General features: G+C 40.9%; 1 protein-coding gene across 6 annotated transcripts in view; it reads left to right on the top strand.

Moving 5' to 3' along the window:
* The window catches only part of EPHX2 (epoxide hydrolase 2), a 68,357-nt gene that overhangs the window by 8,228 nt on the left and 46,574 nt on the right, over positions 1 to 13,555 (top strand). For all 6 annotated transcript variants that reach the window (XM_081314425.1, XM_081314424.1, XM_081314427.1 and 3 more), the window contains 5 exons: positions 5,279 to 5,438; positions 8,431 to 8,621; positions 9,635 to 9,757; positions 12,052 to 12,126; positions 13,001 to 13,096. In XM_081314425.1, the coding sequence (XP_081170551.1) occupies positions 5,279 to 5,438; positions 8,431 to 8,621; positions 9,635 to 9,757; positions 12,052 to 12,126; positions 13,001 to 13,096 (645 nt within the window). The remainder of the gene's footprint in view (positions 1 to 5,278; positions 5,439 to 8,430; positions 8,622 to 9,634; positions 9,758 to 12,051; positions 12,127 to 13,000; positions 13,097 to 13,555) is intronic.

Below are 13,555 nucleotides of genomic sequence, written 5' to 3'. Positions count from 1 at the left end.
TTGGCATCCACTAGTCAGGCTTTCCTTTGATCTCCTATGAGGCCAGTGGCTAGGATGACCCCCTACTTACCAGATAAACCCTCCAAGATGGCTGTTTTGTGTGAATGCCTGAACCTGAGCATTCTAGATATCCTTATGGATCAGAAAAGGTTTGTGAGTTTCTGTAGATCAGACATTAATACACAGTTTAAAAACTCATATCTATAGAATTGATCATAAGCCATCAATTAGAATTTATACTTATATATTTATACTTATAAGTGAGGATCACTGAAATAGATTAACAATCCAAGTTTGCTATTGAAAAACACTCAGACATCAGAAACCCTTACTGAATGTACGGTAAATATTTCACCATTTACTTCCAATGTGTGTTTTACCAATAGAAGAAAATATTTGTAGCTCAGGGTTGAACTGTAGCATTCTTAGGTTGTTTTTCTAGCAGATGTAGCACTTACGCTGCTACCTAGTCAAGTTATGAAGCCATGGTAGGGCAGTGGTTAGAATGCAATACTGTATTGCAGGTAAACTCTGCCCACAGCCAGGAGTTTGATCCTGACTGGTTCAGGGTTGACTCAGCCTTCCATCCTTTTGAGGTTGATAAAATGAGAATCCAGATTCTTGGGGGCAATATGCTGACATTTTTAAACCGCTTAGAGAGTGCTTTAAAGCACTATGGAGCTACTTTTCACTACAATCTGAGACTGCTTTAATTAATGTGTATTTATATCACACTTTTCAGCTAAAAAGGCTCCTGGAGCAACAAACTAATCAATAGAAATCTTATTAAAAATGATAAAAAATAAAAAGGATGGGAGTAGGAAGAAATTAGGATATGTTTTAACTTGGGATCTCCTGGCCACACAGGACATTCCTAGTACATCCAAATAAAATGAACTCTGGATGAAGGATCTTTTGCTGAGACTGGACTTAAAGTGGGATGGGAGAATGACATCTTTCCGAATAGACAGTGCTACATCAATGCAATGCTAACATCCATGTTGTCATGCTTCATGGAGACATATCTATAAATGTCAGGTCTCCAAACACTTAAGGGCATGATTCAGTATGTCTGTGGGATGCCTCTATTTCATGAGCTATACTGACTGCCACTGTGGTTCCAGGTGTGATTCAAGATGCTACTTATCACCTACATAGCCCTATATGGCATGAGGCTTGGTTATCTGAGGGACCACTTATCTCCTGTAATTTTGCCCAGTCAATAGAAGCCTACAGGGTTATCATGCTCCTGGTCTCTTGGAACAACACAATCTATCTGAACCCAGGAAGTTGTTGTTAGTTGCGAAGTCGTGTCCGATCCATCGCGATCCTGTGGACAACATTCCTCCAGGCCTTCCTGTCCTCTACCATCTTCTGGAGTCCATTTAGGCTCACGCCTACTGCTTCAGTGACTCCATCCAGCCACCTCATTCTCTGTCATCCCCTTCTTCTCTTGCCCTGAATCTTTCCCAGCATTAGGCTCTTCTCCAGTGAGTCCTTCCTTCTCATTAGGTGGCCAAAGTATTTGAGTTTCAACTTCAGGATCTGGCCTTCTAAAGAGCAGTCATGGTTGATCTCCTCTAGGACTGACTGGTTTGATTGCCTTGCAGTCCAAGAGACTCGCAGGAGTCTTCTCCAGCACCATAGTTCAAAGGCTTCCATTCTTTGGCACTCAGTCTTTCTTATGGTCCAACTTTCACAGCCATAGCAACTGGGAAGACCATAGCCTTGACTATACGCACTTTTGTTGGCAAGGTGATGTCTCTGCTTTTTAGTGTGCTGTCTAGATTTGCCATGGCTTTCCTCCCCAGGAGCAAGCGTCTTTTAATTTCTTGTCTGCAGTCCCCATCTGCGGTGATCTTGGAGCCCAGGAAAATAAAATCTGTCACTACCTCCATTTCTTCCCCATCTATTTGCCAGGAATTGAGAGGGCTGGATGCCATGATCTTGGTTTTCTTAATGTTAAGTTTCAACCCAGGTTTTGCACTCTCCTTCTTCACCCGCAACAAGAGGCTCTTTAGTTCCTCTTCACTTTCTCCCATTAGAGTGGTATCATCTGCATATCTTAGGTTGTTGATATTTCTTCTGGCAATCTTAATTCCAACTTTTGATTCATCTAGCCCTGCCTTTCTCATGATGTGCTCTGCATATAAGTTAAACAGGCAGGGTGACAGTATACAGCCTTGCCGGACTCCTTTCCCAATTTTGAACCAATCAGTGGTTCCGTGTCCAGTTCTCACTGTTGCTTCTTGACCCACGTATAGGTTTCTCAAGAGAGAAATAAGATGGTCTGGTACTCCCAACTCTTTAAGAACTTGCCACAGTTTGTTGTGATCCACACAATCAAAGGCTTTAGCACAGTCAATGAAGCAGAAGTAGATGTTTTTCTGGAACTCCCTAGCTTTCTCCATGATCCAGCGTATGTTGACAATTTGATCTCTAGTTCCTCTGCCTCTTCGAAATCCTGCCTGTACTTCTGGTAGTATTTGATCCACATACTGCTGGAGTCTAGCTTGTAGGACTTTAAGCATAACTTTACTAGCATGTGAAATGAGTGCAATGGTGTGATAGTTTGAACATTCTTTGGCACTGCCTTTCTTTGGAATTGGAATGTAAACTGATCTTTTCCAATCCTGTGACGACTTTTGAGTTTTCCAAATTTGCTGGCAAATTGAGTGTAGCACTTTTACTGCATCATCTTTTAAGATTTTGAATAGCTCAGCTTGAATACTGTCACCCCCACTAGCTTTGTTGTTGTTCAGCTTTCCTAAGACCCATTTCACTTCACATTCTAGGATGTCTGGCTCGAGATCAGTGACCACCTAATCTTGGTTATCAGGGATGTTAAGCTCGTTCTTGTATAGTTCTTCTGTGTAATTTTGCCACCTCTTCTTATTCTCTTCTGCCTCTGTTAGATCCCTGCCATTTTGGTCCTTTATCATGCCCATTTTTGCATGAAACGTTCCTTTCATCTCTCCAATTTTCTTGAAGAGATCTCTAGTCCTCCCTATTCTATTGTTTTCTTCTATTTCTTTGCACTGTTCATTTAAGAAGGCATTCTTATCTCTTCTAGCTATTCTCTGGAATTCTGCATTCAATTGGGTGTATCTTTCTTTTCCTCCCTTGCCTTTCGCTTCCCTCCTTTCCTCAGCTATTTGCAAAGCTTCCTCAGACAGCCATTTTGCTTTCTTGCATTTCTTTTTCTTTGGGATGGTTTTAGTTGCTACTTCTTGTACAATGTTGCGAACCTCTGTCCATAGTTCTTCTGGCACTCTGTCTATCAGATATAATTCCTTAAATCTATTTGTTACCTCTACTGTATATTCATCAGGGATATGATTTAGTTCATACCTGAGTGGCCTAGTGCTTTTCCCTACTTTCTTCAGTTTAAGCCTAAATTTTGCAACGAGAAGCTCATGGTCTGAGCCACTGACTGTATAGAGCTTCTCCATCTTTGGCTGCAGAGCACATAGTCAATCTGGTTTCTGTGTTGACCATCTGGTGATGTCCATGTGTAGAGCCATCTCTTAGGTTGTTGGAAAAGAGTGTTAGCTATGATCATCGTATTCTCTTGACAAAATTCTATCAGCCTGTGCCCTGCTTCATTTTGTACTCCAAGGCCAAACTTGCCTGTTATTCCGGTTATCTTTTGGCTTCCTACTTTAGCATTCCAATCCCCCAAGATGATAAGGACATCATTTTTTGATATTAGTTCTATAAGGTGCTGTAGGGCTTCATGGAACTGGTCAATTTTATCCTCTTCAGCACTGGTGGTTGGGGCATAGACTTGGACTACTGTGATATTGAATGGTTTGCCTTGGATTCGAACTGAGATCATTCTGTCATTTTGAGGATTGTATCCCAGTATTGCTTTTTCTACTCTTTTATTGACTATGAAGGCTACTCCATTTCTTCTGAGGGATTCTTGCCCGTAGTAGTATACCTGATGGTCATCTGAATTAAATTCACCCATTCCTGTCCATTTTAGTTCACTGATACCTAAGATGTCGATGTTCAGTCTTGTCATCTCTTGTTTGACCACGTGCAGCTTTCCTTGATTCATGGATCTTACATTCCAGGTTCTTATGAAGAAAAAATCTTTATAGCATTGGACTTTCCTTTCACCACCAGATATATCCACAGCTGAGCATCCTTTCGGCTTTGGCCCAGTCACTTTATTCTTTCTGGCACTACTAGTACTAGCCCTCTGCTCTTCCCCAGTAGCATATTGAACGCCTTCCGACCTGAGGGGCTCATCTTCCAGCATCATATCTTTTTTCCTTTTGGTACTGTCCATGGGGTTTTCATGGCAAAGATACTGGAGGGGTTGCCATTTCCTTCTCCAGTGGATCACATTTTGTCAGAACTCTCTGCTATGACCTGTCCATCTTGGGTGGACCTGCACGGCATAGCTCATAGCTTCATTGAATTATGCAAGCCCCTTCGCCACGACAAGGCAGTAATCCATAAAGGGGACCCAGGAAGTATGCTTTCATTTTGCAGTGCCTGCCCTCTGAAATGAGGTTCCCTCTGAGATCCATGTGGTTCTCACCTTTGTGTCATTCCAGAAGCCTTTAAATATCTGACTGTTCTCCCAAGTCTTGGGCTAGCGTAGATGGCGGCTCTTGATGGTTATGTTTTGTATATATTTTTCTCTGTTGTTTGGGCAGATTCTCATCTTGCATTCTTTATTTTGTTCTCTGCAGTCAGTGTGGAATGAGACAGTGTCTAAATTGAAAAATAAATAAATAAAATAAAACAAAATATTCAGATATTGGCTTACTTGGCAGAAAGCTCGGAAAAATATCACCCAGCAAAATTATGTCTTCATTGCAGGCAAAAATGTACACATAGAAATTCTATCCACTGAAGCACATATGAACCAAATCTCTTACATGGTTGATGATACGGGATTTAAATTCTAGACTTTTCCCCCCTTCCCCATGTTTCTAGTGGATTATTGACCATTCTCTTGATGGCCTTGGGAGGCATCTGATCTATGTTGGCACAGTGCTCTCTCTATTGTGAGAACAGTTACTTTTTCTCTCATCAGTTTCATTTCTTAGAAATATAATGTTTAGGAACCATCATATGGGGATTTTTCAGGAAGCCCAAACCAGAGACCCCTTTATAGCTTATGAAGTGTCTCCACTTCTATTCCTAACATAGTCATCTTCCTTGTTTAATGTGCTTACAATGGATATCCTTATCACTTTGTTCTGTCCCACTCTGTTTGTGTTAAAATAAAAATAGTTGTATTTTAACGTCTCTGTTTTAGCTTATTGCTGACTTTGAAGATGATTGCAAGAAAGTTTCTTCTACTTCTAATATCCCCCTCCCTGAAAACTTCTCATTGAGCGAGAGCTTTGTTGAAATGATGGCAAAAAGTGGCTTGAGTGTACCCTTCCTGAAGGCTGCTATGCTTCTCAAGAAAAATGGTAAAACTTCAGTTGTGCAGGGCAGTGGCATAATGCCTGCTCTATTTATTACACTTTATTTATTGTCAAATCAATTCAGTAATTTTAAAACAGAAAATACTCTATTTTTTTGAGAAGGTGACCATTCCCATAGAAGACACATTCCATTCTCTGCATGAGAATGAAGGGGAAAGACTAAATTGCCTTTTCCAAGAAGGTGCATGTCCTCTGTGCTTTTTATAGTTATTTTAGCTTTAAGAATCATTCCTGTAGATACTCAAGGATAAGCCAAAGAATTTTAGGTTGTAAAATACTACTACAAAGATTGGGTTTCACTTATCCGTCGATGGGTTTATTTGAGAGTATATATGGTAGTTTTTTTTAAATATATCCATATATTCTCACAGATAATCTGACCTTCAAACCCAAATACTGTGAAAAATGTGCTACCTGCCTATAAGCCAGTTGTGAAAATTAAAATGTACAAACATTTTGAGGGTTATTTTGGTTAAAAATCAAGGTTAGCTTATTCATGCATATGAATATTTTCATTTATTATTGTTGTTGTTGTTGTTGTTCACAGTCTCCTGTTTTCTAGGCCAGCACCTTAACCATCACACCAAATTGGCTCTCAAATACATATGATATTTTTCTGCCAAGTGTCAGGGTAGTGATCAAATGCCCAGGCAATTGGTTCTTTTGGATCCTGAGATAATAAGCACACCGGTAAATAAAGAATTTTTAAGCTTGTTTATTAGCTCAAGCACACAAATTTAAAAACATAAAATTAAAAGCATACATACCAAGCCAGATGATAGCCAAATCTCTTACAAGGTGTTAGGAACTCCTTAATAACCACAGTAGATATACCTCAAGGGCAGTCAATACCTAATGCTAGGTTCTAGGCAGAAGCTTCCAACAAACTATAACAACCCCATGGTCTTTATCAAAACCTGGCACCATGATTTCATGGCCCTGCTGTGGTCATGAAATTGCAAGACCTGACCTTGATTGGGTAGCTCATGACTCTGGGATGGGAACGAAAAGTGATACTTTCACAGGTATCAGCTATGTGAAAATTCTCTTCTCCCCCCCCCTTTATTCAGCAAGAAAGAGTGATGAGCAGGTTAGCTCAGAATGGGCTCTGAACTTCAAGACTTTTCTTAATATGACTGTCACGGTTCCAATAGATGAAGCCATTTAAAACAATTTCAAGGCAAGGATTTCTTCCTTAAAGAACATTTTATTTAGGAAACAAGATATCGGCATGTACAAAGGTGAACCCAAGACTAAAATATCCCCCCCCTCCCGGTTACAAAGTTACAGTTGCATTTCCCACCCCAATGTGCTGTCATTAATCACATTCACCAATTGTTACAAAAATGGGCTCTCCTCCCAGTTCTCCAGCCCACCAAAAACGTTATCGGCACTGACCTTGGTTCTCACACAGATGGATTGTTTTGGTTAACTGAAAACTAAACATCCCCCCTCCCCCTTCTTCATCTAAAATCTCTAAACCAGGCATGTCAAACTCACGATGTCACGTGACATTGCACACGTATCCCGACTTTTTCCCCATTGCCGGCAATGGGGTGGTTGCGGTTTCGGCATGACGCATCCAGCCCGTGGGTCAGGATTTTGACATGCCTGCTCTAAAGTAAAATGTGACAATGAAGACAAAATGAAAAATGGCTTCAGTTCGGTTTGTCACAGCATTGACAATGACAGAGAAATCAAAATATGTCACTGAATTCCTCAACATAACAATAGCCTTCAACATTGCCGCTACAGATATCTTTCCTGAGCAATAGGCAAAACTTTTGTTGTTGTTTATGTCCTCTTCTTGTTGGAGCCTAATAATCATGTCTGCTTTACTTATCGTGTATCAAGTTTCAGTTTTGTGGGAGTAAAAAAATATATTTTTGAATCTTGTGATCTATGTAATTAATTGAATTAGGAGTTATCAAATTTCACAATATCACTTCCCTCTAAAATAATAAAGAAATAAATATGTAACTTACCCAAAGATTAAAACTTCCATTATTTATTTTTACTAAGACTTATCAGCATGACCAGTTGCTAGGTTATATTTAGTGTTTTGTACAACTCAACAAAATATTTCCCATTTTTTATTTTATTTTTATTTATTTTATTTTTATTTTTAATTCCATTTATATCCCGCCCTTCTCCGAAGACTCAGGGCGGCTTACAAGCTTAGCAGTAGCCTTCATTCTATGTATATGCCTGCTTATTAGGGCTTTCACACACACACCCAAGCGGCATTATTACAAAGTCAGCTTATTGCCCCCAACAATCTGGGTCCTCATTTTACCTACCTCGGAAGGATGGAAGGCTGAGTCAACCTTGAGCCTGGTGGGATGCGAACCTGCACTAATTGCAGGCAGCTGGTGTTACTTAAGGAGGCATTAGCCCACTGCTCCACCAAGGCTCTTTAAGCTAACAAATGAAAGTGCTGAAATTCCTTAACACATACATGTTGACACACACACACACTTGGGTATAGCACTAGCGCTTAGACTTATATACTGCTTCATAGTGCTTGAAAGCACTCTCTAAGTCAGACATGTCAAACACAAGGCCCAGGGGCCGGATCCGGCCCGCGAAGTGGTTTCATGTGGCCCGCGAAGCCATCCTGGAAACAGTGAGGGAATGGCCCCCATTGCCTTGGCCCTGGCCCAGAGTCCCTCCTTCTGCCAGAGACCCTCAGATCTGTCCCACTCCTGCCCAGGCCCCCATAGGCACCCTTGATGCGAACGATGTAGAGCTGGCCACGCCCACCCAGTAGGCCATACACACTCTAGCCACGCCCACCCAGTAGGCCACGCCCACCCTGGCCATACCCACCCAGCCCCTTGAGGGCAACCGCAATGCTGATGCGGCCCTCAATGAAATTGAGTTTGACAGCCCTGCTCTAAGTGGTTTACACGGTCAGCATATTGCCCCCAACAATTTTCATTCCTCCTCATCTGTTCAATTTCCTACCCCTTCTCAGGTTTCAGAATTGCTGTCCTGACAAATAACTGGATTGATGATACTCCTGGCAGGCATCACACAGGGTTTGCCTTATGTCTGCTGAGGAGATATTTTGACAAGGTGATTGAATCATGTCGGATTGGCCTGCAGAAACCAGATCCCAAGATTTATGAGTATACATTACAGGAACTGAAGGCAAAGCCTGAGGAGGTTAGTGACTTCTCAACCTTTCCTCTAACGGATTTCCAGCTTTCTCTGTCTGCATCATTCACTACCTCAGCTTCTAGTGTGTAGTAGAGATGATAATGTTCCAAGGTACTCTGTCAGGGTCTGGAGATATTTTTGTTGGGATTCGGTTCTCTCTTGCCAGTTTAGATTTCAGAGGTGATTCAATGAAACCTCAGAGCAGGGGTGTCGAACTTGCCACGTCACATGACGTCGCTGCGACCATGTTGCGACTTTTTCCCCCCCTTGCCAGAGCTGGGGTGGGTGCGGCTTCCATGTGACGCATCTGGCAATTTGATACCCCTGCCTCCAGAGGAACACTTTGAAGCCTTTTAAACACGATGATACTTTGAGTATTAATGAAACCTTGGAGGTCTATTAGCAGATTTTATTTCTCATTTTAATTTCTTTGAAAAGTAATTGTGAGGGAGGGAGATTTGACTAGAATTCCAGTAAGAAGATAGGCAGTTTCCCATCTTTTCTCTAATACAGGCAACACTGATTTGCTCTATTAAACATTTTAGTAAGGGCAAATAGTAATGTGCACAGTATGTGCCTCAAGTGTGATAAAGATGCAATTAACCTAGTCCTCCATGCCACAAATCTTAATTTTCCCCTCTTTCCCCCTTCCCCCAAAAGATTAAAACTCTGCAAAGAAAAAACTCCAAAATACTGTATTGTCTAGTTTTTCTACCTAAATCTTCTTCCCTGTTACCTTCACATTGTAGTCCTAATGGTTGAAGATCTGTTTAAAAATTTGTGCAGCAGTGGCTATTGATCTTTTTAAACATAGAGGGATTAATGAACAAGATCCTTTATTTTGAGGGAGGGCATGCTTCAGTGCAATATTTTATACCTTATTCTTTCCTGTTCTGTAAATTCATTTTTCATACTTATTGCAAAGTTCCACTTCTCTGGATTACCTGAATAAAGAATATTTTCTTTGTAGAATATGGGCCCTCCACCTGCAGCAGAACTTGATTCTTTCTTCACTTTAGGTTATTTATCTGGATGACATTGGTGCAAACTTAAAGCCTGCTCAGAAGATGGGGATGACAACCATCCTGGTGAAAGATGCTGATTCTGCTTTGAAGCAGCTTCAAGATCTGACTGGGGTTCAGGTAAGTAGTCCTTATCTTGGTTTTGGTATGAGCAGTTTCTTTGATCTCATATGGATCTGTTTTTCAAACTTTGCTACAGGATTGTTCCAAATAAGCAAGTCAAGAATTAGAATTGTCTTAAAACTGTACCCAGATTTGTATTGTAAAGCAATGGGAAGTCCTTTAGATAATTTGGATCCAAAATATTTAGGGCATTAATCAAAAACAACTCTATGAATTGGGCTTGGAAGTAGCTAGTGAGGCTGGTATAGATATCTTTAAAGTGATGCCATCATATAGTTAAAGGGCTGGCCTGGTAATATGAGGCTGTCAAACTGCAATTACAGGCATCCCTTACTATTGTACATAACAACATTTGTAAAGAAGGCTCTGAAAATCTTGCTTAGAAAGAATTATTTCTGGACTGAGGCAGCTGTCAAAGGATCTGACCATATTCCTCCTTTCAGGATCACAGTGTTCCCAAAATGGCTTGCAAGCAATATAAACAACTGTAAATACAATATAACAACCATTCCTGAGAAATAAAAGTTCTAGGATCCTTTCCTTAGGACTGTTGCAGGCAATATCTAAGGATGTGGGAAGGCAGGTGGAAGAGAAGGAAAGAATCCAACTGGGCAATTTCTGGAATAGCTGTTGCCTTTCTACTTTCATCTCTTTTGGGGTCCATCCTCATGGGATAACTATATGTGTGGCTAAGAACTATGGAACCTACTATAATTTCTCCTGATTGATAGCTGGTTCTGTATAGGTCATAAGCTTGCATGCCTCTTTTGCTACTACTGTGCAGTTACTGTTTTGACTAATCTGCAAGATGAACGTGACAACAATAGCTGAACCAGGGAAGAGATTAAGCAGGCAAGAGATGGCTGCCCAGGACTGCTGATTTTCATATGCCTGGGTATATAATATTAACCTTGTAAACCTAATTCAGTGGCTGGCCATTTCAAGCCCAGCAGGATCTGGTTACTTTGTGCTGGAATGGACACATTTTTCTGTAGTGCTTTCATTGTGTCTACCCTAAAATACTTCATCCAACTCACGTACCAGCTGATTCTTTGAAAGTGGATCTGCTTCTTCCCCTTTAAAAAACAAAATGCAAAGATTTGCATTTCTCTGTGGATCCAGGTTTCTTTCTACCTTTGCACTAAGCAAATTGCTGGGATTTGTGCTACAAAAATTTAGAAGGGCATTTTTCCCTTAGCACGATTGTTTTTAAAAGCAAGCAATTTAAATATGGGCTTTTAAATCATTTTAGCTGGATTTCATTATCTTCCAGGAATGGATTTTTTATGAGGAATTGAGCAGAGTGAATTTGAGCTTCCTTTTTACTCTTTTAATTGGGTTTTCAGTCCTTTTGTTACACTGTAGATCAGGGGTGTCAAACTGCTGGCCCACGGGCTGGATGCGTCATGCCAAAACCGCACCCACTCCATTGCCGGCAATGGAAAAAAAAGTCACGATACGTCACAACAGGTCATGTGACATTGCACGTTTGACACCCCTGCTGTAGGTACTCAAAAAATATCTATTTTAGCAGAAGGTTCTTGCATACTTGCATCAATTAAAGCTTCTCTATTATCTATATTTATTACAAGAGCTGTTAGTCTGAATATTTGGCGTTTTTGTGCCATTTTCCTCCAGCACTGGCCATCCATCATTCGTCATCCATCCATCCATTTTTAATTTTGATTTATTGCTGGAATAGATAGATTTGCTCAGTGCATTCAAATATGTTGTTGTGTGAACCTAGCCAGTATGATTAGTTTATGTTTGTGCAATCGACTTAATTTAGCTGCTGCTAGTAAATAAGTGAAATCTCCTTCAAGTTCACATGTTTTTTTAGTTTTTCTGGGAGCAGTACAGAAAAGATGATTCACTGTTTTTTTTCTTGATGTTATGAAATGAAAAAATGTTGCATTTTGTCCTCTTTCAATTCAGCTATTATGCGTCTGCTGAAATTATTGGCAGATTTTATGCATTAAGTCTCTAACCATTGCTTTTTTAATTAGTGGCATCAAAATGCATTGTAATGATAGAGACAGATTATGAATGTTTAAAATAAAAAGATACTAGGTCTTCCTCAGTAGTGAGCATACTCTCTGTATGTTGAAAGCTTTAGTTTCAATTACTGACATCTCCCTTGATTTTTTTTAAAGGGAAAGACTGCAGCAATGGGGGGCAAAAATCTTGTTACTAAACATCATAGAGATTGGTCGCTAATCATAATAGATCCCCATCCTGAGCAGACTCATGTGGTGCTTAAAAACTCACTCATTTAATTAACTATTCCACAGCTTCTTGACCAGGAAGAATATCTTCCTTCAGCATGCGAGTCCCAGGATGTAGCCCATGGATTTGTAAAAATCAAGGTAATGATAAAAAGACTGTATTTAAAATTGACATTTTAATTGCTTTCAGTGGGGGAAATAATTCTGTTTATTGTGACTGGATCGTGTAAAAATGAAAGATCATGTAATGTGTGTTTAGTCATTTCATATAGTGCAAACAGCAGCCTTAAACTCATCCCAAATAACTAGCAAGACATGGCCTCAGTCACCTTGTGACTGCATTCAACTGAAAGGCAAGACAAGAAACAATGGATGGGAACTAATCAAGGAGAGAAGCAATCTGGAGTTAAGGAGAAACTTCCTAACAGTGAGAACAATTAACCAGTGGAACAGCTGGCCTTCAGAAGTTGTAGGGCAGGGGTGTCAAACTTGCCACGTCACGTGATGTGTTGTGACATATCGTGACTTTTTCCCCTTTGCCGGAGCTGGGGTGGGCGCAGTTTTGGCATGATGCATCCAGCCCACGGGCCAGCAGTTTGACACCCCTGTTGTAGGGGCTTCATCACTTGAGGTTTTTAAGAAGAGATCGGACAGCCACTTGACTGAAATAATATAGGCATTCCTGCTTGAGCAGGGGGCTGGACTAGAAGACCTCCAAGGTCCCTTCCAGCTTTATTCTGATTGATTAATTGAAAGCAAATCTGGTCATCTTTTCTATCTCTTCATTGCAGCTCAGCAAATGCTTTTTCAACCCATCTTTCCCTTTACATATAAATAGTGCCACTTAGCTGGGGCTGTCATGTACTATAAGAGAGAGGGGAAAAATGCCATTTTCTTTCTTGTTTTTGTTATTACACCTGCCCTACATTTTAGCAATTTACTCTGAGGTTTAGAGATTCAGTTTCTTCTGCCTTTGATAATTATGACTCAAACCTTCCTTCCTTCCTGTCTTTAGCCTGGCACAGAGTTGCACTTTGTGGAGATGGGGAGTGGTCCAGTGATTTGCCTCTGCCATGGATTTCCAGAGTCCTGGTTTTCTTGGAGGTTCCAGGTGACACAATTTTTAAGCGTTTTTATTCCTAATCTATCAGGGACACGGTGGCTCAGTGGGTTAGGACGCTGAGCTTGTCGATCAGAAGGTCGGCAGTTCGGCGGGTCGAATCCCGAGTGCCGTGTAACAGAGTGAGCGCCTGTTACTCGTCCCAGCTTCTGCCAACCTAGCAGTTCGAAAGCACATAAAAATGCAAGTAGAAAAATAGGGACCACTATGGTGGGAAGGTAACAGCGTTCCGTGCGCCTTTGGTGTCTAGTCATGCCGGCCACATGACCACGGAGATGTCCTCGGACAAGCGCTGGCTCTTCGGCTTTGAAACGGAGATGAGCACCGGCCCCTAGAGTTGGAAACGACTAGCACGCATGTGCGGGGGAACCTTTACCTTTACCTTTTTATTCCTAATCTGCTTGAATGCCCTCCTTCAGAATAAGTTCAACTTACTTGAAAGAAAAGGTA

The sequence above is a fragment of the Vipera berus genome (assembly GCF_964194415.1).
Source record: "Vipera berus genome assembly, chromosome: 1".
In the NCBI taxonomy this organism is placed as follows: Eukaryota; Metazoa; Chordata; class Lepidosauria; order Squamata; family Viperidae; genus Vipera; species Vipera berus.
The sequence above is the reverse complement of the archived record's forward strand: the minus strand, read 5'-3'. Positions and strand labels throughout refer to the sequence as shown.